The sequence below is a fragment of the Triticum dicoccoides genome, chromosome 2A, assembly GCF_002162155.2.
Source record: "Triticum dicoccoides isolate Atlit2015 ecotype Zavitan chromosome 2A, WEW_v2.0, whole genome shotgun sequence".
In the NCBI taxonomy this organism is placed as follows: Eukaryota; Viridiplantae; Streptophyta; class Magnoliopsida; order Poales; family Poaceae; genus Triticum; species Triticum dicoccoides.
The window spans coordinates 211,414,411-211,440,339 of record NC_041382.1 but is presented as its reverse complement, the minus strand read 5'-3'; the positions used below and the strand labels follow the sequence as shown (position 1 = coordinate 211,440,339).

Here is a 25,929-nt window from a genome sequence, read left to right as displayed (position 1 = left end):
CGTAGCTCCAAATTTAACAAACTTTAGATGTAAATGGGGTGGAATTTTGCCTAGTTTAACATGGTCTACTTGTTTTGCATGTTTATTAACTCTAAAATTGCATTTAGGGCAGAACCGCACAAAATCAAAAATATGCTATGGGGATTTACCGGATTTGTTGTTTGTTGTTCCTGGCCTCATTTAAACTTGACTAGATGGTATAGTTTTGTTATGCTTCACCTCTTGCCATGTTTAAACAACATTTAATATTGTCGGGTACCTAACCGAGAGCGAACTAAATAATTGATGTGGTGTTCGGTCAATATGCAACGGAGTTGCATATTGAGCTCCACTTAATTTGTAGGATTGCTTGTGCACTTTGCCATGCCATGCCGCTTTAATCCGGACATGCATCATACTTGTTTGTGCATCATGCCATGATTCTGTGTTGGTTGTTTACTATGTTGTTTGCTTCTTTCCGGTGTACTTCTTCGGGTTGTTTCCGGTAACGTCGTGTTTGTGAGGAACCGTTCGACTACGTCCGTTTGTCTGCTTCATGGACTCGTTCTTCTTCCTTGCGGGATCTCAGGCAAGATGACCATACCCTCGAAATCACTTCTATCTTTGCTTACTTAGTTGCTCGCTCTTTTTCTATGCCTATGCTGCGATACCTACCACTTGCTTATCATGCCTCCCATATTGTTGCACCAAGCCTCTAACCCACCTTGTCCTAGCAAACCGTTGATTGGCTATGTTACCTCTTTGCTCAGCCCCTCTTATAGCGTTGTTAGTTGCAGGTGAAGATTGAAGTTTTGTTCCTTGTTGGAACATGGAGATGTTGTTCCTGGTTGGAACATGTTTACTTGTTGGGATATCACAATATATCTTATTTAATTAATGCATCTATATACTTGGTAAAGGGTGGAAGGCTCGGCCTTATGCCTGGTGTTTTGTTCCACTCTTGCCGCCCTAGTTTCCGTCATATCGGTGTTATGTTCCCGGATTTTGCGTTCCTTACGCGGTTGGGTTATAATGGGAACCCCTTGAAAATTCGCCTTGAATAAAACTCCTCCAGCAAGGCCCAACATTGGTTTTACCATTTGCCACCTAGCCTTTTCTTTCCCTTGAGTCGGCCGGCTCAAGGGTCATCTTATTTTAACCCTCCGGGCCAGTGCTTCTCTAAGCGTTGGTCCAACTGAGCGATGTCCGAGGCTACCAGGGGCAACTCTGGGCTGGCTTACCCGACATCTTGCTCATCCGGTGTGCCCTGAGAACGAGATATGTGCAGCTCCTATCGGGATTTGTCGGCACATCTGGGTGGCTTTGCTAGTCTTGTTTTACCATTGTCAAAATGTCTTGTAACCGGGATTTCGAGTCTGATCGGGTCTTCTCGCTAGAAGGTCTATTCCTTCGTTGACTGTGAGAGCTTGTCATGGGCTAAGTTGGGACACCCCTGCAGGGATTTGAACTTTCGAAAGCCGTGCCCGCGGTTATGGGCAGATGGGAATTTGTTAATGTCCGGTTGTAGAAAACCTGAAGTTGACCTTAATTAAAATGAATCAACCGCGTGTGTTACCGTGATGGTCTCTTTCCGGCGGAGTCCGGGAAGTGAACACGGTGTTGGAGTTATGCTTGACGTAGGTTGTTTTAGGATCACTTCTTGATCATACTTGTATCGACCGTGCTTTGCCTTCTCTTCTCGCTCTCATTTGCGTATGTTAGCCACCATATATGCTAGTCACTTGCTGCAGCTCCACCTCATACCTTTTACCTTACCCATAAGCTTAAATAGTCTTGATCGCGAGGGTGCGAGATTGCTGAGTCCCTGTGGCTCACAGATACTTCCAAAACCAGCTTGCAGGTGCCGATGAGTCCGTGCAGATGACACAACCAAGCTCAGGAGGAGCTCGATGAAGACCTTGTCCTTTGTGTTATTTCGTTCTAGTTGATCAGTAGTGGAGCCCAGTTGGGGTCGATCGGGGACCTTTGTCACATTTGGGGTTCTTCTTTTATTTTGGTTCCGTAGTCGGACCTTGATTGTATTTGGATAATGTAATGCTTTATTCATGTACTGTGTGAAGTGGCGATTGTAAGCCAACTATGTATCTTTTTCCTTATGTATTACATGGGTTGTGTGAAGATTACCTCACTTGCGACATTGCTTTCAATGCGGTTATGCCTCTAAGTCGTGCTTCGACACGTGGGAGATATAGCCGCATCGAGGGCGTTACAAGTTGGTAATTAGAGCCTTCCCCGACCTTAGGAGCCCCTTTGCTTGATCGTTTTTAGCGGCCGAGTTGTGTCTAGTAAAATGTTTTGAGTCATTTAGGAATTATATATCGGAGAGTTTAGGAATTCTTTTTACTCCCCAGTCTCCTCATCACTCTGGTAAGGCATCTTGACGTAGAGTTTTGACTCTTCTCTTCTCAAATTTCACTAAAAAAAATTTTTAGGATCACGCGGGTATCTTGGAATCGTTCCGATGGTTTTATGATGAGAACATTGTCTTGGTGCCTCCTGTCAGGGGTTTTGTGGAAGTGTCCCGGGGAGTTGAGCTCTGAGGTGTTGTCGTCATAATTTTATCGTTGCAGTTCTGGAATACCTGAGTTTAGTACGCCGACATCGAAAATCTCTTTTATGCAGTTCGTTGGTGAGATAACCTCAACGCCACCCAGTACTGGGGCGGGAGTTCGGGAGTATCGCGATAACTTGTATAACGGATGCTTTTTGAAGGTTGAGGTAGATGATTTCCGAAGGTTTCTTGGTTATGTGTTGAAGGATGGATACAGCTGGATGTAGGATTTGCTAGTTTTGGGTGAGATATTATGCTTCCCCTGTATCCCCAACACCTGATTGCATAACCGGAAAATTTCGGGAGTTTATAAGTGGGAATTCAAGTAGCTCTTAGTATATCTTTCCGACGGATATATGATATGAAATTGGGGTTCGACGTCTAGTGGTCCACCTATTCACGGTCGGTTTTACAGTGGTCTCGTTGTGTCTTAAAGAGTCCTTGGCTATGCCGACTCGGGGATGCTTCGTATGTCATGTGCACTGCCTTGTACATGATGGTGATGTACGATCGAGCCCGTGTAGGCCCCACCACGAAAACTTCGGACGAATTCTCTATCATATGTTTGTTCTGGCTTATTCTGCAAGCCAATCCTTGTTTTGTTTTGAGTTGTGGTATTCGAGTTGCTTCGAAGTCAAATGTTGATTCCATACCTTTTCCTAAATGTTGTTCTCATATTTCTATGTGAATACCAATCCTTCTTGATCATCAAGATTGTTTTTGTCAATCCTTTTAACCGGTGTGCTTCTCTTCAAGTGGATCCGATAATTTCAACATCCGCAAGATTCAATCTTAGCTTTCTAAACGGTGTTCATTCATCCATCCCAAGTTGTCTTTGTTGTCCCTCCCTTCCACCCTTGTTTCTTAAGGACTCAGATTCCTTAATCAAGTATCCATGGTATCGATGGAAGTCTCTCCATTCTTTTCTATCAATATTCTTATCCGGTGTTCTCATGAAGATGCTCTACTCGTTCGTCATTCTTCATTCTTTGTTTCTTCTCTTCTCCGGTGGTTTCAATTCAAGCTTTCAGTGTTGATCATATTTTTTTCCTCGTTTCAAATGCCTTCTCATACCGGTGCACCTCTTAATCATTCACTTCTCGCTATTCATTTTTTCCGGAGAGCTCAAGATATTTCAAAGATTCATGTTACCACTCTGCTTTCATTCAAACTCTTTTGAGGACGTTATATCATTTAAGCCTTTTTAATTCAACCGGTGCAATCTCTCTCTTTAAATCATTTCAACGGGGTTTCTTTTGAGTGGGCCCTAACCCACAGGTCTTTCCCAGGATCTTACCTGACTCTTCTTATTTTCTTGGAGTTATTCTCAATTCTTTTTCAAAAGTTTGACATAAGAATGGATTATCATCAGTCAAATGTATTTCTCCAAGATCTTTCAAATTCTTTTCATCGTTGACTCAACTTTTCCATTCTTCATTCCGGTGTGTCTCAACAATTCATGGTGGTGTTTCTCGTCGTCATTCTCAGATTTTGAAGACCGAAGAAGTGTTTTCCTCTAAATCTTGGTTCGTTCTCCTGAAGATTCATGACTCTAGCTTGTTGCCATCCTCTCATAATTCTTTTCGGTTGTGAGATTTCTTTTCACCTATCAGGAGCTATTCAAGAGTCTTCTCAGTTTGTTATCCGGAGTCCATCATCTAAGATTTGTTCATTCTCACCTTTCAGCTCTCTTTCTCTAAATCTTACAGGTGCATCGTCCAAGTGATCTCTAATCAGTTCATGATCTCTTCGTTCTCATGGATCTAAATTCTCTCAAGCATCTTCGTTTATTTGCTAATCCTTCCCGGTGTTTCTTCATGTTTTATTTGTTCTTTTTCAATTCTTACGGTGGTTCGTTCAAGAGTGCTTCTTTTTCGCTATCATATCAATTTATTCGTTGTTTCTATCCTACCGGTGGTTCGTTGAAGATTTTCTCGAGTTTATGAGTTATCTCTCTTAATCTTTTCTACGAGAATAAGTAATATGCCAAATCCGTTCATTGTCATCAATTTAAATTGGTGAAGGATAAGCATAATGTAATTCCTATTCTTGTTTCATCAAGTAAATTCAATTCTTTATTCCGGAGGTTCATCGTATCACATTCTCAGTTCGAGATGCTTCATCTTTCTTTTCCAGAGTTCCTAGATTTTCCGCATTATCTCGTCGCGAAGATCCATCTAAATCATTACAAGGATTCACCTTGTGATTTCAACTTCTCTTTCCTTCCGTTTGATCATTCTTTTGTTTACCGGAGTTCTTGATGGAGGCTCTACATGATGGTTCATCAAGGATTCAATTTCTACTCGAAGTGTTCATTGAGATTCTTTTCAGAGGAGTTCAAGCATTGTTCATCTTGTAATCCGGAGTGCAGTTCTTCCTATCTAATCTTTTGAGGTGGTGTTATGTCAGTCTTGATAATGTGAGTTCATGTTTCATGATTCACATGTTGTTAAGAATGAGGTATTTTAAATCCATCAATCTCTTCGTTGGAAAAATCTTGGGTTATAGTTCACCTAAAGCATTCCCTAAGGTTTGTTGCTACCTATGGTGCTCATAAATGATCCAAGTTTTTCATTTATCCTTCCGGTGAAATAGTTTCTCGTCTCCTTGCTGATATCAATCCAATCTATTGGTTCCGTTAGTGGCAAAAATTTCACCTCATAGTTTTGAGATGTTTTTCCATAAGCCCACTACAAACTTATTCGTTTTGTTGTTGGTCTTTCCCAACAACTACGTTTTAACCTTCTTGGAAAGGTGCCTTCCAAGATCATTGGTGGCAGAAGTTGTCATTTTCTTCTCAATTCCTTCTTTTTCATTTATCTATCTTCTATTTCTTTCTCCCGGAGGCCTTGTGATGTTGCTCTTTTCAATCATCATCTCGAATTGTGAAGATCATGATCTTTTCTTGCTTATCCTTTTAACCGGAGTGTGTGCCCGCTGCTCATGTTCTTTTCATCTTATCAAGTCTTGTATCACTTTTCAAACGGAGTGCTGTCCGAATTGGTTCTTCCTTGTTCCTCGTTCCTAACCGAGTGTTTTCCAACTTCCATCATCTCCGTGGTATTATTCCTTCCAAGTTGTTCAACTTCTGAAGGTTCTTTGGTTTTTCACTCGTTTGTCGAAGAAGCAACTTAGTTTTACCTCTTCTCTTTCTCTCCTGTTTTCCCTCCGGTGTCATTCTAGATCTCGGGACGAGATCCTCTCGTAGTGGTGGAGTGTTGTAACTCTTCGAGTTATTCGATGTTGTTGCCATGTCATTTGTTAGCGTGTTGCATCTTAACATGTCATCATGTGCATTGCATCATCATGTTTTCAGAACTTGCATTCGTCCGAGTTCTCCGAGTTCTCTCTGTTGTCCGTTCTGAGCCCAACCACACTTGCACGTGCCCGCGGCATGTCCGAAATAGTATTTTATAAGTGGCCGGAAATGTTCTCGGAATGGGATGAGAGTTGGCGTCTGGCCTTATTTTAGTGTAGATAGACCGCCTGTCAAGTTTCATCGCATTCGGAGATTGTTTGGTGCCCCAACGGATAACTATAGCGGCAGTATAGCCGGTCTAACATCGGACATTTTCGGTCTCCGGAAACAGTCGCCGGGCCTCCCTCTCTTCTCTTCTCTCAGCTCGAGACCGTCTACACAGCTCACTACCTACCGCCAGGTCCAACCTAACCTCTCTCGTCAGCCCGCAGCCCTCCTCGCGCGCGTCCAAAACTTACCCGAACCCGACCCGGACAGTCGTCACCGTTGGATCCGGGTCATCCCCAAACATCTACAAAACGTCACCGTTTTCTTATTTGGTATCCCTAGCTATTTTTTTTCTCGACCGTACAATTACAATCGGAGGGACGATATAGTCTTACCCTAACCCACCTACTATATATAGCCGATGTAATTCTAGACCAAACCCTACTTTCTAGGGATCCTCCCCTATCCACTCGTCGCCGCCGCCGCTCCACCAAATCCACATCGATCCATCCTGCATCCACCCCGTCTTCAGCCACCCACCAACCAGAGCAGCGTTCGTCCTTCCCCTCGATCCATCCCTCTGCCCGAAGCTCCTCCTTTTGCGCCTCTGCGCTCGATCCCCTTCGCCTCGTGCCACGCCACCGCCGGCAAGCTTCGCCGAAGATGACCGCCGACGCCCCTTCTTCATCTTCCCATGCTCTCTCCCGTTTCTCTCTCTCATCTCCCTGCCTATCTTTTTTTTTCTGTCAGCAGGAAGCCCGCCATGGACGCCAGGGACGCCGTGTCCCCAAGCAGCAACAGCAGTTCCGAGCCCTGCTGCATCCCCTCGACCGAAACATGCCGACGACCCGCAGGTGACCAGTGCCACCTCATCTCCTCCCGCGCCTCTCCTCCCATGTTGTTCCCTCTCTCCCGCTGCTCATCTCTCCCCTCATGTCTTTCCCTACAGGAGCCACGCTAGGGAACTCAAAGTCCGTGGCCGCCGGTTTGCCTCCACCCCCGCCGAAGCTGCCTCTTCTCGCGCGCCGGTCAAGGATCCGGCCGTCCCGGCCTTCCCCGCCATCCCTCGCCGACGCTAAGCCATGGCGGACCCCCAAGACCCGTTGCTCTGCCTCGCGTCTCACCCGGACGTCCCCGCGTCGTCTACGCAGCCACCTGCATCAAGCCCCTCCGCCCTGGATCCAGCCGGCCTCCTCTCCAGCTTCGCGCCAAGTCCCACCTCGCCGGAGTCTTCTCCTCGCCGCTGCGTCCGTCAAGTCCGCTGCTGCCGCTATTTCTCTATCGAACGAGCAAGCTCGAACCCCAGCGCCAAGTCCAGCCTGCTCGATCCCCTGCTTCAGGACCGAGTCGTCTAACGATGCCGCCGCGCGTTGACCGTCCAGCTTGCCGAGGCCCAACGCCAGATCGCTACATGGCCCAGATCTGCCAGCTCCCTGTTGGCCCAATGTGAGCAGCCCAGATCCACCTAATTCGGCCTCTGTTCCAGATCCGGCCCATGTAGTTTTTTTAGGTTCTGTGTTTTAGCTATTTTTCTAGAGGAGAGCAGTTTTTGCAGAGAACCCCTTGCACTTCATGCATTTTAAAACTCACAAACCGTGCATCATATATAAAAACTTTATATATGAAACTTGTTTAGAATTTTGTCTAGATTCATAATATCCAACTTTCATCCATGTTTAAAATGTTTAAAATGTTGTTTGTTTAATTTTGCATAAATGCCATGCTAAAATGTTTTAATTCATAACTAATTAATCGTAGCTCCAAATTTAACAAACTTTAGATGTAAATGGGGTGGAATTTTGCCTAGTTTAACATGGTCTACCTGTTTTGCATGTTTATTAACTCTAAAATTGCGTTTAGGGCAGAACCGCACCAAATCAAAAATATGCTATGGGGATTTACCGGATTTGTTGTTTGTTGTTCCCGGCCTCATTTAAACTTGACTAGATGGTATAGTTTTGTTATGCTTCACCTCTTGCCATGTTTAAACAACATTTAATATTGTTGGGTACCTAATCGAGAGTGAACTAAATAATTGATGTGGTGTTCGGTCAATATGCAACGGAGTTGCATATTGAGCTCCACTTAATTTGTAGGATTGCTTGTGCACTTTGCCATGCCATGCCGCTTTAATCCGGACATGCATCATACTTGTTTGTGCATCATGCCATGATTCTGTGTTGGTTGTTTACTATGTTGTTTGCTTCTTTCCGGTGTGCTTCTTCGGGTTGTTTTCGGTAACGTCGTGTTTGTGAGGAACCGTTCGACTATGTCCGTTTGTCTGCTTCATGGACTCGTTCTTCTTCCTTGTGGGATCTCAGGCAAGATGACCATACCCTCGAAATCACTTCTATCTTTGCTTACTTAGTTGCTCGCTCTTTTGCTATGCCTATACTGCGATACCTACCACTTGCTTATCATGCCTCCCATATTGTTGCACCAAGCCTCTAACCCACCTTGTCCTAGCAAACCGTTGATTGGCTATGTTACCGCTTTGCTCAGCCCCTCTTATAGCGTTGTTAGTTGCAGGTGAAGATTGAAGTTTTGTTCCTTGTTGGAACATGGAGATGTTGTTCCTGGTTGGAACATGTTTACTTGTTGGGATATCACAATATATCTTATTTAATTAATGCATCTATATACTTGGTAAAGGGTGGAAGGCTCGGCCTTATGCCTGGTGTTTTGTTCCACTCTTGCCGCCCTAGTTTCCGTCATATCAGTGTTATGTTCCCCGATTTTGCGTTCCTTACGCGGTTGGGTTATAATGGGAACCCCTTGACAATTCGCCTTGAATAAAACTCCTCCAGCAAGGCCCAACATTGGTTTTACCATTTGCCACCTAGCCTTTTCTTTCCCTTGAGTCGGCCGGCTCAAGGGTCATCTTATTTTAACCCCCCGGGCCAGTGCTTCTCTAAGTGTTGGTCCAACTGAGCGATGTCCGAGGCTACCAGGGGCAACTCTGGGCTGGCTAACCCGACGTCTTGCTCATCCGGTGTGCCTTGAGAACGAGATATGTGCAGCTCCTATCGGGATTTGTCGGCACATCTGGGTGGCTTTGCTAGTCTTGTTTTACCATTGTCGAAATGTCTTGTAACCGGGATTCCGAGTCTGATCGGGTCTTCCCGCTAGAAGGTCTATTCCTTTGTTGACCGTGAGAGCTTGTCATGGGCTAAGTTGGGACACCCCTGCAGGGATTTGAACTTTTGAAAGCCGTGCCCGCGGTTATGGGCAGATGGGAATTTGTTAATGTCCGGTTGTAGAAAACCTGAAGTTGACCTTAATTAAAATGAATCAACCGCGTGTGTTACCGTGATGGTCTCTTTCCGGCGGAGTCCGGGAAGTGAACACGGTGTTGGAGTTATGCTTGAAGTAGGTTGTTTTAGGATCACTTCTTGATCATACTTGTATCGACCGTGCTTTGCCTTCTCTTCTCGCTCTCATTTGCGTATGTTAGCCACCATGTATGCTAGTCGCTTGCTGCAGCTCCACCTCATACCTTTTACCTTACCCATAAGCTTAAATAGTCTTGATCGCGAGGGTGCGAGATTGCTGAGTCCCTGTGGCTCACAGATACTTCCAAAACCAGCTTGCAGGTGCCGATGAGTCCGTGCAGATGACGCAACCAAGCTCAGGAGGAGCTCGATGAAGACCTTGTACTTTATGTTGTTTCGTTCTAGTTGATCAGTAGTGGAGCCCAGTTGGGGTCGATCGGGGACCTTTGTCGCATTTGGGGTTCTTCTTTTATTTTGGTTCCGTAGTCGGACCTTGATTGTATTTGGATAATGTAATGCTTTATTCATGTACTATGTGAAGTGGCGATTGTAAGCCAACTATGTATCTTTTTCCTTATGTATTACATGGGTTGTGTGAAGATTGCCTCACTTGCGACATTTCTTTCAATGCGGTTATGCCTCTAAGTTGTGCTTCGACACGTGGGAGATATAGCCGCATCGAGGGCGTTACAAGAGGAGAGGTGGCCAGGGCTGGGCCGCGCGCCCCTCCCCCCTAGTCCGAATAGGACAAGGAGAGGGGGGCGGCGCCCCCCTTCCTTCTCTCTCTCTCCTCTTTCCCCCCTCCCGAATCCTATTCCAACTAGGAAAGGGGGGGAATCCTACTCCCGAAGGGAGTAGGATTCCTCCTGGCGCGCCCTCTCCTGGCCGGCCGCACCCCCCCTTTGATCCTTTATATACGGAGGCAGGGGGCACCCCTAGACACACAAGTTGATCCACGTGATCATATTCTTAGCCGTGTGCGGTGCCCCCTTCCACCATAATCCTCGATAATATTGTAGCGGTGCTTAGGCGAAGCCCTGCGACGGTTGTACATCAAGATCGTCACCACGCCGTCGTGCTGACGGAACTCTTCCCCGACACTTTGCTGGATCGGAGTCCGGGGATCGTCATCGAGCTGAACGTGTGCTAGAACTCGAAGGTGCTGTAGTTTCGGTACTTGATCGGTCGGGCCGTGAAGACGTACGACTACATCAACCACGTTGTGCTAACGCTTCCGTTGTCGATCTACAAGGGTACGTAGATCACACTCTCCCCTCTCGTTGCTATTCATCACCATGATCTTGCGTGTGCGTAGGAATTTTTTTGAAATTACTACATTGCCCAACAAACGGTCGGTCATTCACTCTGCAACCTTAAAGATCATTTATATCTCTTTATTACTAGCGTTACCAGTAACGCCCTGCCTTAATGTACATCGAACCCTTTGTAACTTGGGCTGGCTGGGGTCCTGGCGCACTCTATATAAGCCACCCCCCCTCCTTCGAGACAAGGGTTCGCACCCTTTGTAATTCACACGCATATATCCAGTCGACCGCCTCCGGGCTCCGAGACGTAGGGCTGTTACTTCCTCCGAGAAGGGCCTGAACTCGTAAAACTCGCGTGTACAACTCCTCCATAGCTAGGATCTTGCCTCTACATTCATACCCCCCCCCTATTCTACTGTCAGGCTTAGAACCACGACAGCCCCATCCAAGCCATATACCTGGGCTGGCTTACACACCGGTCCGACACACTTTCAGTGGGCACCACATGCGCACGCTGCAATTGCCGTCACCTCCTTTATCCATCGATCCATCGTCAGATCAGATACTGACGCATCGACCTTGTCAGGCCTTTCTGCCATCGACGCCACCACGACGCCAGACAGCGTCATCCTCCTGCACGAGTCCATCGCCATCCATCGGACGCCGAGTCTCCAAGGCGCCACGCCGCCGAGATCCGCCGTCATCGATGTGTAGGATGAAGCACCTCTCCACCACCTACCGACGCCCAACCACCAAGCCGTCCACATGTCTGTCCAGCTGATGAATTTCTCCAAAGATGATGCCCCCATGGGGGTGACGACGAAGACGTCGCCATCATCCGATCCAAGAGGCCCCTCAACGCCTCCAACGAGGGCTACGACGCCCACGGACGCCACCGTCAATGGTAGCCTCCTCTAGATCTGAGGTTTCCCCGGAAACAATGGAGCGAGGGACGCCCCCAACGTCGCCTCCAGCGAGGAAAACGACACCCGCGGGCGCCGCCGACGACGGTGGCATCCTCACCCGCTTCAGCAGCTAGGCCACCATCTCCTCCTCCACTTGATCCGTCGCCGGGAAGCCGCCGCAAGGCAACACCCACCGACCAGATCTCTTTGGACCGACGATGAAGACAACCAAAGGTAGAGGAGGTTTCATAGCTGTGTGACCGGCGCCATGGCCACACACACGTCGTCCTGAGGCGCCCACTCAAGATCCACCGTCACAGCCACGCCTCCAAACCGCGACGAAGGGACGCCCCGCCGCCGCCATCATCCCCCCGCACGGGCTTTGCCCAGCTGGGATCCGGTGACGGCGGGAGGGGAGGCGGACTAGAGGTCTGGACGGGAGACGAAGGGGAGGAGGACGGGCAGCTAGTCCGTTAGTTATCGTGTTTATTCAATGTTTGGTTAGATTAAGTGTCGCTTAAATTGCCTCTATAAATTTGAAGCAAATGAAAAAAAACAAATAGAATGAATGTTGTGGAGGCTGCCATTTGGCATTTCCGTGTTTGTGCACAAGCCTGGCAACCTAAAAAACATTTTGAAGTGTGCTTCATATGGTGGATGGCGGCTCAAGTTTTGGTGACTCTGCAAGAGTTGCTCTAATATGAGCAGCAAAGATACCATAATGGCGTTATATAAGACGTAAGCACGGGTTTATTCGCCTAGTTTTACAGCAGAAAACTGGCTATATACTTCTTTGATACGAAGTGGTTTTCTTTCTTTCTTTGAGACACTTTGATACGAAGTAGTAGAGCGTTGAGTTCATTATTCCAAGCTAGTAATAGCTAGGAGCCAGCCTAGCCTTTGGTCTTCGCTACCAGTTGTCGGTTCAGGTCTTCAGGCCCTTGATCGCAGCACGCAGTTTCCGATCTCTGCAAACAAATGAATAAACACTAATTAAATCAGATGAACTCATTTGCAGAAACGTCATGTTAGTACTTAGTACTGGAGTAGTATATAAGTTTTGAGCGTCAGGAACTCACTTGGTGCCTGATGAACAACGGAGCCGGCTCCGCCAAAATGGCATGAACTGCCAGACCGCCCGTTGCGTTGGTAGTAATCGTTGAATGCGTAAGACGCGTGCGCGACCTTTGTGTCAGGATCAAAGCACCGCGCGCCGGGCTGGATGGCGCTGCAGTCCGCCCCGTGGCCACACGCCCAGTCCAGCGCCGCCTGGAGCCGAGCGTCCCCGACCGCCGCGTTCGCCACGCACCAGCTCCCTGCCTTGGGGTCGCAGGTGCCTATCACCGCATGCATGCAAACAAACGAGATCATCAGGTATTGGACAACAACTTAATTGACTAGGAGAAGGAGCGGAAGCGGAAGCTCACCTGCTGGTTGCCGGTAGACAATGGAAGCGGCGCCGGAGAAGTCGCACGTCCCGCCGGCCCGGCCCTTGCGCTGGTAGTAGTCGTTGAAGGCGTAGGTGGCGTGCGCCACCTTGGTGTCGGGCTCGTAGCAAGGCTTCCCGGGCTGGATGGCGCTGCAGTCTGCCCCGTTGCCGCACGCCCAGTCCAGCGCCGCCTGGAGGCGTGCGTCCCCGACCGCTGCGTTCGCCTCGCACCAGCTGCTGGACTTGTCGCCGGCCCCGAAGTCGACCTGATACACCGGCTGGCCGTTGGGGTAGAACAGGCCGTAGTTTTGCTCCTCCGCAGTCGGCTTCTCGTTCTCGTTGAAAAGTTCGAAGATGTACACGGAGATGTCGAATTCAGGGCGGTGGGGGGTGCCGGCGCCGGAGAGCGCAAGTTTGATGAGGTTGTTGGTGTAGGCCTGGGCGTCCGCCTTTGTGAAGCCCAGGCTCTGTGGGCAGTAGGCACACCCTCCCGGGCTCGACTCCCCGCCTACTGCGGGCACCTTGGGCTTCGGGGCACGCCTTCCTCCCCTCAGCACTCTCATCTTCTTAGTGTGGTTCCTGGAGCTGGAGGAGCCCAGCCTCTCCATCGCGTAATACACAGCGTCGAGCTGGGCTTCATATAGGCTATAGTAGGTGAGGCCGCTCCGACTGTCGCCCACGCCGCCGTTGGGGCGGAAGGTCACGTAGTTGATGTCCATGGCGCCATTGGACGACGCATACGCGTAGTACGGGTAGATGTTGACCATGAGGTACGAGCCTGTCTGCGCCAAGAAATCAATCATGGGACTCATCACCGACTGCGCGATGTCGTCCTTGAACTCACCTTCGGACGGCGGGAACGATACCTTCAGCGCATCGAGCGCAATCGGGGTCGTCACCTTCACGGCGTCGGCGAGGCCCAGGCCAGCCAGCGCCGCCTGGACATTCTTCATGGCCGGGACGAGGTGCGACGTATGCTCGCTTGCCTGCTTGAAGACCTCGTTCCCTACCGTGACGCCACGGATATCCGTGGCAGGGTAGTAGGGCAACAGGTTGTTGTTGGCCCACTGGATGGCCCAGTCTGGGTCCCCGGCCGCGGATGGGAGCATCTCGTTGGGTACCGCCACCACCATCTTTATGCCGCTGTTCTTCATCGCGTCCAGCACGCCCTGGTCGGTGTCGTACACCCTCACCGACGTGATGCCGTTCTTCTTCAGCAGCTGCACCACCGACGCTGGGTCCATCAGGTTGTTCCCGTTCCTGCCGTAGCACACGCCCACCTCGCCTGCCTCTGTAAACAAACGTCGCCGGCCGCTGTTACAAAACTGCACCTACCTACAGTATTCCTCAAGACACCAACCTCAAGTCTATTTGATTTGATTACCTGCACGCGAGAAGAGGAGCAGTGGCAATCCGGCGCAGAGTAGGACGAGGCTCAGGCGAGTGAGTTCCATGCTGTTCTGTTGCGTATCAGAGGATAGCCGGGAGGAGCACAAGGCGTACATGTATTTATAGCCGGCGGCAACAAGGCCAGGATGGAGGATCGTCAGTGGAGGGTGGCACGCCCTCACATTGGCTCTAGTGGAGAGGCTTAAATGGCCGCCAGTAGGGGGATAATGTGAATTAGTTCACTTTACCTATACCCAAGCCGCTTGAATTTTAAATTTGGATCAGTCGAGATGCTGCTCTAGTAGAAAAATGGTCAAATGTGAGACACATTAGTTCCGGTTTGTAACAGAACCGGCACTAATGTGTCCATTAGTGCAGATTCCAACGGCTAGGCGAGAGGAGATCTTTAGTATCGGTTCGTGGCGAACCTTTAGCACCGGTTCGTGCCATGAACCGGTACTGATGAGAGTGGTGGCAGGATGTTGTCAGAGAGGGGTCCCTCCAGCACCTTTAGTACCGGTTTGTGTCACGAACCGGTACTAAAGGTCGTCCTATATAAACCCTTCGTCCACCAGCACTCTGTTCTCCCTCCTTTCCCCTTTTCCTCTCCTCTGTTCTTCCCTTCTTCCTCTCGAGTTCATCATAAAATTTGCCCCAAATTTGTCAAGATTTGCAGGCCCCCATCCATTCAAATGATCACAAAGGTTAGCAACTTTGTTCTTTCATCTCTCACTGCTAAATTAGCTCTTGTATTGGTTTATATAGTGATTAATTGTGGGGTTTAGTAATTTGGGAGGAATTATATGTGGTAGTATTTGATTTATATGCAAATCGAGGTCAAAATAACACTTAGTTTGCATATGTAGGTGTGGTTTACTTAGTGCATTCTAGATCTCCGTCGTAACCACCGTCGATCGCCTGCACCGTCCCGTCGCCGGCATCACCTTGTGGTGAGCCTCTTGTTCATGAAATTTTATATAAAAATTGATGTTTGTGTGATTTGGATATATAGTTACTCGTATAATTATCTTACCCGTACGCTGTTTGTTATACATAGTGCCATGGTTTTGATATCCGTCCCCATTGGCCCTCGTCCTTGTTATGATTCGAATGTGGTATATTCTCTTGTAAAACTATTTGTTGCATTTCGTGTTTATGACAAATTATGCCCATCAAGCTGACATAGATATTTGTATGTAGGAGGTAGTTGAACCGGAAATTCCAGCCGACCCTATTGTCGAGAGGTTAAATTTAGTTGAAAGAGAAAACGAGGATTTGAAAGAAAAATTGAAAAGAATTAAGAAGGAGAAGATGGAATTGGAGTTGCATGTTGCCGATGTCGTCAATGATCACAAGATTAAGATGGAGAAAATGCGCTTGAAGATTAGAAAGATTAGAAAATATGCCATTCATAGTGAGGCTCGGTATCATTATGTTGTTGGATCAATTGTTACCTTAGTTGCGATCTTGATCGCATTTGTTGTTTCATTTAAATTCTTTAGCTAGAGAGTTATTTGTTTGTTGCATTTAAGTGTTGTATGAACTTTATGTATTGTATTAATTTGGTGTTTTCGGTGCTGTGTATTGAAGATGAGCCGGCAATGGATGTACGATGACCGATGCTCTCCCGAGTTCATTAATGACGTGCATACTTTTCTGCTTGCGGCTGAGGCAAACAAGCGGGCGGATGATTTTATGCCTTGTCCATGTGCTGGCTGTAAGAATGGTCACAATTACTCTACGTCAAGAACCATCCACGTCCACCTGTTTGAGTCCGGTTTCATGCCCCACTATAATGTTTGGACCAAGCACGGAGAAAGAGGGGTTATGATGGAAGACAATGAAGAAGAAGAGGACGACGACAGCTATCCTGGCCATGGATTCCTTGAATACGATGATACAACAATGAGGGAAGAAGCTGAGCCGGTAATGCGGGAAGAAGCTGAGCCGACAATGCGGGAAGAAGCTGAAGAAGAGGCATCGGATGAGCCCGTTGATGATCTAGGTCGGGCCATTGCCGATGCAAAGAGAAACTGCGCAAGTGATTTGGAGAAGAAGAAGTTGCAGCGCATGTTAGAGGATCATAAAAAATTGTTGTACCCGAATTGCGTAGGTGACAAAAAAAGCTGAGCACCACACTGGAATTGCTGCAATGGAAAGCAGATAATGGTGTATCTGACAAGGGATTTGGAAACTTGCGGGTAATGATAAAGAATATACTTCCAAAGGACAACGAATTACCCGAGAGTACGTATGAAGCAAAGAAGACTGTCTGCGCTCTAGGGTTAGAGGTGCAGAAGATACATGCATGCCCTAATGATTGTATCCTCTACCGCGGTGAGTGCGAGGATTTGAACGCTTGCCCGGTATGCGGTGCATTGCGTTATAAGATCGGCCGCGATGACCCTGGTGATGTTGAGGGCGAGCGCCCCAGGAAGAAGATTCCTACCAAGGTGATGTGGTATGCTCCTATAATACCACGGTTGAAATGTTTGTTCCAAAACAAAGAGCATGCCAAGGCGATGCGATGGCATAGAGAAGACCGCAAAAAAGACGGAAAGTTGAGAGTACCCGCTGACGGGTCGCAGTGGAGAAAAATCGAAAGAAAGTACAGGAAGGAGTTTGCAGATGACGCAAGGAACGTATGGTTTGGTCTAAGCGTAGATGTCATTAATCCTTTTGGGGAGCAGAGCAGCAACCATAGCACCTGGCCTGTGACTCTACGTTTGTATAACCTTCCTCCTTGGTTGTGCATGAAGCGGAAGTTCATTATGATGCCAGTGCTCATCCAAGGCCCTAAGCAACCCGGCAACGACATTGATGCGTACCTAAGGCCATTAGTTGAAGAACTCTTACAACTGTGAAATGGAACAGGTGTACATGCGTGGGATGAGCACAAGGGGGAAGAATTTGACCTAAAGGCATTGTAGTTCATGACCATCAATGATTGGCCTGCTCTCAGTAACCTTTCAGGACAGACAAACAAGGGATACCGCGCATGCACGCATTGTTTGGACGATACCGACAGTATATATTTGGCTAATTGTAAGAAGAATGTGTACCTGGGACATCGTCAATTCTTCCGAGCAGGCATCCCGTAAGAAAGAAAGGCAAGCATTTCAAAGGTGAGGCGGATCATCGGACGAAGTCTCGCCACCGTACTGGTGCTGATGTACATGATATGGTCAAGGATTTGAAGGTGGTCTTTGGAAAGGGTCCTGGTAGACAATCTATTCCGAATGACGCTGACGGACGTGCACCCATGTGAAAGAAGAAATCTATATTTTGGGACCTGCTCTATTGGAAAGACCTAGAGGTCCGCTCCGCAATCGACGTGATGCACGTGACGAAGAATCTTTGTGTGACCCTGCTTGGCTTCTTGGGTGTGTATGGGAAGACAAAAGATACACCCGAGGCACGGGAGGACCAGCAACGTATGCACGGAAAAGACGACATACATCAGGGTCATGAAATCTACGCTCTTACCAAAGAAGAGAAGAAAATCTTCTTTGAATACTTGCTCGGTATTAAGGTACCGTCTGGCTTCTCGTCGAATATAAAGGGAATAATAAACATGGCAGAGAAAAAGTTTCAGAACCTAAAGTCTCATGACTGCCACGTGATTATGACGCAACTACTTCCGGTTGCATTGAGGGGGCTTCTACCGAAAACGTTCGATTAGCCATTGTGAAGCTATGTGCATTCCTCAATGCAATCTCTCAGAAGGTAATCGATCCAGAAATTATACCAAGGTTAGAGAATGATTTGGTGCAATGTCTTGTCAGTTTCAAGTTGGTGTTCCCACCATCCTTCTTCAACATCATGACGCACGTCCTAGTTCACCTATGCGAAGAGATCAACGTTTTGGGTCTTGTATTTCTACACAATATGTTCCCCTTTGAGAGGTTCATGGGAGTCTTAAAGAAATATGTTCATAAACGTGCTAGGCCAGAAGGAATCATCTCCAAGGGCCATGAAAATGAGGAGGTCATTGAGTTTTGTATTGACTTTATTCCTGACCTTAAGCCGATTGGTGTTCCTGAATCACGGCATAAGGGCAGACTGGATGGAAAAGGCACGCTAGGAGGGGGTCAAATAATATGTATGGACGGACATTCTCTCACAGAAGCACACTACACAGTTCTACAGAATTCCGCCTTGATGGCTCCGTATATGGAAGAACACAAGAATTTGCTACGCTCCAAACACCTGGAGCGGTCTGATGACTGGATTACACGTGAACAAATCAGGAGTTTCGCCAGCTGGTTGCAGACACGTACCATGCATGAGCCTCTATTGAAGATGACATGTACTTGCTGTGCCAGTTACCATCTTCAAATATAATGACTTTCAAGGGGTACGAGATAAATGGTAATACATTTTACACGATCCCCCAAGATAAGAAGAGAACCAACCAAAACAATGGTGTCCGCTTTGATGCAGAAACCAAGACAGGAAAGGAAACATATTATGGTTATATACAGGACATATGGAAACTTGACTATAGACGTGGTTTGAAGGTCCCTTTGTTTCGGTGCAAATGGGTCAATATGACACGAGGCGGGGTAACGGAAGACCCGCAGTATGGAATGACAATAGTGGATCTCAACAATCTTGCGTATGCAGACGAACCATTCTCCTAGCCAATGATGTGGCACAAGTTTTCTATGTGAAGGACATGTTTACCAAGCCGAGAAAAAGAAAAGATAAAGAAGCGAATGCATCATACGATGAGCCAAAGCGGCACATAGTTCTTTCTGGGAAGAGAAACATCATGGGAGTGGATGACAAGATAGACATGTCAGGATATTACGAAAAGTTTGATGAAATTGCTCCATTCACAGTGAATATTGACCCGAGCATCCCGTTAAATGATGAAAATTTTCCATGGTTACGGCGCAAAGTGACACACGCGAAGAAAAAGTTTCACACCCAAAGATCTGGGATGTGATCGGCTTCACTATATATCATCAGTTTCTTCTGTGTTTCACACCCAGGAGGGAATCTCTGTAATAGTTAGGGGTAGTTATGTGTATTGGCATTTGAAACACGGAGAAATTTGTGCAAATAAATTCTTTCATACATTTACTGATTTTTTCAGCTAAATTGAAAAACACTTCAAATAAACTCCGAAAAGGTTGAAAATTGGCATGGTATCATAATTTCACCCACATAGCATGTGCAAAAAAGTAAAGAGGGTTACGGCAAAAACTGGATGCACTTTATGTACAAAATGGACAATCTCTTTTGAACTATCAGGGTTTCGGACGAAAACTCATCTGTTACAAAGGCATTTAATTTTTTAAATAACCTAAGCATTATCAAATTGAATATAATGATAAAACACACTAATATTAAACATAATAAAAAAGAATCACTGAAAAATGTATTTTTAAAGTTAAGTTATTCACAAACTAGTGATGCACACAAATTTCAAATAATTCAAAATTTAAACTATTCAAATTTGAAAACTACCGGCACTAACAGAAAGTTTCTAATTTTTTGTACCTAAAGCAAAAATATTCACAAAGAAATTCTAAATACAGCAAAAAACAACTAAAAAAATAAAAAAAAAAGTAGAAAAGAAAAAACTAAATGAAAAAAGCCCACCTACTGGGCCACACCGGCCTGCATACGACTAGAAACCCAAATTCTAATTGGGTCAGGATGCAGGCCCGCTAGCCCAATGGGCCCATCAGGACATAGCAGCAGACGTAGGCCCGGAAGACCTGCTTATGAGAGGAGCTCAAGAGAGCTACCACACTGGGGCTTATAAACCAGTGCGGGCGCCCCTCGGCTAGCGAGGTGGGACTAAACTTGCCGCACCGCACCTGCGCCAGCGCACCACCTTTAGTACCGGTTGGTGGCTGGAACCGGTACTAAAGGGTGGGTCTTTAGTATCGGTTCCAGCCACCACCCGGTACTAAAGGTGTGCTCTTCCCGCCGCTTGGCCTGGCCAAAAAAGGCCTTTAGTACCGGGTGGTGGCACCAACTGGTACTAAAGGTGTCCCCTATATAACAAACACTTTGAAAAATTTCAGTTTCTCATCTCCCACTTCTCTCTGCCGCCGCCCCGTCCCGCGCCGTCGCCGCCCCTGTCACGCCGTCCCCGTCGACTCCGCGACGCCCCCGTCCTCGTCGTGTCGTCCTCGTCAACTCCGCGCCGCCCCCGTCGCCGGCCCGTCCCCGTGGCAGCACCGGCCCGTCGCCGTCCCCTCGCCTCTCCGTCGCCTTGGATCGACCTCGCCTCGCCGTCGCCGTCGCCTCGACCTCGCCCGCGCGCGCTGTGAGCCCCTCCCCGGGCCCCTCTCCTCCCTCCAATCGAGCAAAGCCACCGCGCCGCCGGCGCCGGCCATAGCTACTGCACACATACGCGCGCACACACACACACACTACTCGCGCGCACACACAGACACACACACACACTACACGTGCACACACACACACAATTTTTCTGTTTTTACTTTTTAGTTTTTTCCGTTTTTCTGTTTTTCATACAAAGTTTTAGATGAATTAATTAATTAGATTAGATTAATGTCAAATAGTATATAGAAATGTTAGTTATAATATATATAATGTCAAAGGTTTTTTCTGTTTTTTATACAAATGTTATAGAAATGTTAGTTATATAAAAATGTTAGAAATTTTGGAAATGTTAGTTTTAGCTAGATGAATTAGATTAATTTCTAATTGTTAGACGATAATCGATGTTTTTTTAGTTTATTATATTTTTAGTTATAAAATTTAGAATTTGCATATATGAAATCACAATCCATCATTTAAAAAATGTTACTTTACTTTTGCGGCATATAGTATTTGTTGTCGACGATGCCCGGCCCGCATCCTCGCCGTCGACCCGTTCGCGATGACGTCTTGCTTCAGAGGACCCATGTCCGGGACTGGGCTCCGCCGGGCTGGCACTTGGAGGTGCTACCTTCAGGGGCGCGACGCTTGGTGAGGAACCCGGTCCCGGGTCCCGTCGTCGACCCTGATCTCCTTTGGTGGCGTTCGCGTGGGCCACTTTCGGTGCGGAGGGAGCCGGCCCCGTCGGAGGTGGTACGTCGCCGTGTCAGGGAGGAAGACGAGCACGTCCATCGCTACATGGCTGCTATGGACGTCAGGTTCTCCAATACCTGGCAGGTTCTTTGGGGAGATCACCCGAGCTATGATCCAGTGATGGTTCCTTCACTTTGGTTGTCCACCGCCCGCGCCTCAGGAACCGCGAGTGGCCTAGATTACTCTTTAGTATTCGATCTTTATTAGCTAGCTAGCTAGCTAGTGATGTATTTGATATATATTATTCGAGACGATGTATTCGAGATTATATCTATTATTCGAGATGATGTATTCGAGATTATATTCGATGATGCTTATTATGTACTATGATTGATTCAGTTTTTCCTTATTAATTGATTGCATCCATGCATTGTAATTTGAATACTAAATTGTTTTATATTTCTTTTGGATTAGTTAAATAAAAGCTATGGCGGACAATACCGGCAGAGAGGGTGAAGAGACCCTGTTCGATATCATACGCCATCCTCGCGGGCCAGATGATGATCAGAATGAAGAAGATTATGACGGATGCAGATATCTAAACAACACCGGGGAGGGTGATATGATATTCGATCGCGACGACCGAATTGATGAAGTCATGAACTATGATTATGATATTGATGACGAAGAAAATGTTGATCTTGAAACAACAAAGACCGGCGAGGTATATTTATATAAGCAGGCATCTGGTGATCATCACGTGTTTTAAATGACTTGAAGATATATTAACGAATCGATCTTTCTTCTTTCAGCCATCCGGATCGAGTAAATCTTCAGGCAGCAGGAAACGAGGCCCGAACAAAAAGTTGAAGGAGGGCGTAAAGTACAATATCGAGGCCATCAAACCTAATGGCGAACCATTAGCGCCTAAGAAGATTGCGGACAAATTCATCCGTCAGTGCGGAGTTCTTGTGAAGGACCAACTCCCGATCTCCCTTCAAGAATGGAGAGCCAGCAAAGCCACGTCCAGATCTTACTTTTGTCGACGACAGACAAAAAGTTCTGCTTTGGGAAACTCTCATGGAACATTTCACCCTACCAGATCATTTCATAGATGCAGATGTGGAGAAAGTCAAGGACGCTTGTCGGTGTTAAAACCGGCGGATCTCAGGTAGGGGGTCCTGAACTGTGCGTCTAGGCGGATGGTAACAGGAGGCGGGGGACACGATGTTTTACCTAGGTTCGGGCCCTCTTGATGGAGGTAAAACCCTACGTCCTGCTTGATTAATATTGATGATGTGGGTAGTACAGGAGTAGATCTACCACTAGATCAAGGAGGCTAAACCCTAGAAGCTAGCCTATGGTATGATTGTTGTTCGTATGGACTAAAACCCTCCGGTTTATATAGACACCGGAGAGGGCTAGGGTTACACAGAGTCGGTTACAATGGTAGGAGATCTACATATCCGTATCGCCAAGCTTGCCTTCCACGCCAAGGAAAGTCCCTTCCGGACACGGGACGAAGTCTTCAATCTTGTATCTTCATAGTCCAGGAGTCCGGCCGAAGGTATAGTCCGGCTATCCGGACACCCCTAATCCAGGACTCCCTTAGTAGCCCCCGAACCAGGCTTCAATGACGACGAGTCCGGCGCGCAGATTGTCTTCAGCATTGGAAGGCGGGTTCTCCTCCGAATTCCGTGTACCTGTTGAATAATGTCCGGTTTCTTGTAAATGTAGCGCTCCTTGGCTTCTACGCCCAATAATGGCCGTCTCCCACGTGTCAAATGAATACGAAAAGTCAAGGTGTTTTTTTATATTTACACCCCTAGCCGCGTGAATGAGCCGCCTATTTAAAGGGACGAGGATTTAGATCCAAACCACACCTTCTCACCTCCGCGAGTATTCATGAGAGCGTATTCGATAGAGGTCCATTCTATCATGGCCGGCCGCCGCAGCTCCTCCTCTCGCCCTTCCAGCCCTCAGCCTCGAGATTGGGAGAGATGCTCCATCCCGCACAGCGAGCTAGTGACGCTCCAGACCAAGGGATTTCTCCCCCCGGCCTATATGGTCCCGGTTCGAGCCGGACTTGCCACCTATAATGGCGGAGAGCAAGCGGAGAGCGCCCCCAATCCCTCCAAAGGAGAGAGGGTATGCCTTGTCCCTTACTTAATAAGAGGGCTCGGATTTCCAATTCATCCGTTTCTCCGGGGGCTTCTGGAGTTCTATGGCCTCCAGCTGCACGACCTCACGCCTGCCTCCATATTGCATATCACAGGCTTCGTAGCCCTTTGTGAGCTGTTTTTGGGCTGCGAGGCTCATTTCGCGCTGTGGAAAAGGCTATTCTGCCTTGTGCCCCGTTCTCAGAAGGGGTCAATATATCAAGTGGGCGGAGCCGAAGTGTGGCGCATTGCCGGGACCGGATATCTATCTGGAACCCCAAAGAAGGCGTCCGAGGACTGGCCTTCGGAATGGTTTTATATAGAGGACGTCCCGCTGCCGGATCCTGTCCAGATCGGCCTCCCTGAGTTCGACAGTGCTCCCCTAAAGAAGCGCCTAAGTTGGCGTCCACGGAGCCCTCAGAGGGAAAGTGACAAGGACGTTCTTTACCTGATGGGCCGAATAAGATTATTGGCTCATTCCGGACTGACCATGATCGGGGTCATGGCCGCATGCATCATGCGAGGGGTGCAGCCGCTCCAGTATAGAGGCCACCCCATGTGGGACTTCAACGGGGAGGACGATGCCACCCGCCACGGCCGTAAGGGGCCGGATTCGGTTGCCGCTCTCCTAAAGACCTTGTCCGCTTTGTATAAGGGAGAAAAGGAGGAATTTCTCCACGTCAACCCACGGTGTGGATTTTCTATGTACAATCCCCCAAGTTGGGTAAGTGGACACTTTTACTTGCCCATCCGTTTTATATTCTCATAGTTAAATATTCAGTCTAACGACTTCAACGTAGGAACTGCGCCAGGCTGTTAAAGAAATAAACAGCCCTCCTCCACAACCCGAGGATCCGGGACGGTCCCTCGACCCGGCCTCTCAAGAGGATCCGGACTTATCTGTGGAGCTGATTGATGGGGTGTTTCATCAATTGAGCAAGGACAAGCCTTGGTGGCCATTATGGCCGATTACCCATGGCTACTCCCAGCCTCAGAGGTAACCGAAGTCCCAACACTTTGAAAAGGGATCTATCCTCGCATGTTTTCGATTGCCGTATGACAACCGTGTTTTGCAGGGGAGGTCCTTGAGATGGGAGGCCGAGCCTGCGGCGACTAGCCAACGAGGGGCGGCAAGGCCCCATGGGCTGAAAAGAAGTGCGGTCCGGACTGAGACGCCGGCGCAGAGGTATAGCGCGCCATCTTATTCCCAGGTGTTATTCCTTCAAGGCATATTAACGCTCATGCTCTCTTCAGGACGAAGAGACCTCGCCGGACTATATCCGGAGAGGTTGCCAATCACGCCTCCACCAGCCAGGCTCCAAAGCCTGGTCCAGAAGCGGAGGCGAACACAAGGCGCGCACCGGACGCTCCTCCGACAGAGGATGCGGACAGGCTGTCTGCCACCAATTCCGAGGTGGAGAGTGCCATGAACCACATGCGTCGCTGGACAGTTCTTTGCGACGCTTGTTTCTCCCAAGAGGCATTGGATGCCTTCAATTCGGGAGACGCGTACCTCCGTGCCGCTCAAAATGGTCTAGCCAGAGCCACGGAGCAGTATGTAAAAGACATACGGGTAAGAAAATTTTGGTAATTATATATATACCAGTAGCCCCCGAGACTTGAAACAGTTAGAATAACTGATTTAAGGATCATTTGTTATGCAGGTTCTTACAGAAAAGAATACCCTACTGTCCCAGGAGCTGGAAGAGTGCAAAGCCCAACTTGAGGCCGCACTAGCCGCGGTAGGGGAGCCCAAGGAGACCCCCTCTGGTAATATACGCTTCGAAAGATAAGTATTTTGCGAAGTGCGGCGTGGGTGCAAATCTGTCAAATGAAGTTGCAGATGGCGCCGGATTAAATTAGGAAAAACAACAACTCCTACGCCAGCTGAAGGCTGGTGAGAGTTTGCTGACAAAGGTGAGGCGGGAGAAGAACGATCTCCAAGATGCCAACACCAAGCTGGGCGTTGAACTGAAGGATGTTCGTGCCCAGCTGTTGGACTCCGTTAAGGAGAATCAGCGGCTTCGACGCGGCATATTTAGTAAGTGCTTAAACGAACTTTGAAAAAAGAGTTCGGCGAGGAAGTCGACTAACAGAGTAATGTCTGTAGGTATGCTAATAGGTCGTCCTGTAGAGGAAATGCCCAGTTCTACGGGTGACCTTCTTCCCGAGCTCTCACAACTGCACGAGTGAGTTCGGCAGGTGATGCAAGGCGTCGCCCAGGCCTTGTGGCCATCCGTCTCCATGCCCGAAGGCCTTGGAGAGCTTGTGGAGAAGCTGAAGGGACCATGGCGGCGCTTCCGATTGTGGAAGATGTCGGCATGCCGTCAAGGCACCAGGGAGGCCTGGGCCATGGTGAAGACGCGGTACACGAAGGCTGACCCAAACCACATGGCCGAGGTCGGACCCGTGGGGCCCGATGGGAAGGAGATCCCTGTGAGCTTAGTATACGGCCAAGTAGAATTGGCCGCAAAGTATTCCCAAGAGGACTGTAAGC

At 48.0% G+C, this 25,929-nt stretch overlaps 1 protein-coding gene across 2 annotated transcripts; it reads right to left on the bottom strand.

Annotated features, from left to right (window-relative positions):
* Positions 1-12,206: 12,206 nt before the first annotated feature.
* On the bottom strand, positions 12,207-14,370 carry LOC119354261 (glucan endo-1,3-beta-glucosidase 3-like). Of its 2 annotated transcripts, XM_037620974.1 has the most exons (5): positions 14,273-14,370; positions 13,755-14,179; positions 12,887-13,670; positions 12,539-12,796; positions 12,207-12,427 (listed from the first exon to the last, which is right to left on the bottom strand). In XM_037620974.1, the coding sequence occupies exons 1-5, from the start codon at positions 14,340-14,342 to the stop codon at positions 12,393-12,395; spliced, it is 1,572 nt and encodes a 523-aa protein (XP_037476871.1). In that variant the 5' UTR covers positions 14,343-14,370; the 3' UTR covers positions 12,207-12,392. The 2 variants fall into 2 exon arrangements, with proteins under 2 accessions (XP_037476871.1, XP_037476870.1); XM_037620973.1 differs by having other exon boundaries at positions 12,887-14,179.
* Positions 14,371-25,929: the final 11,559 nt, after the last annotated feature.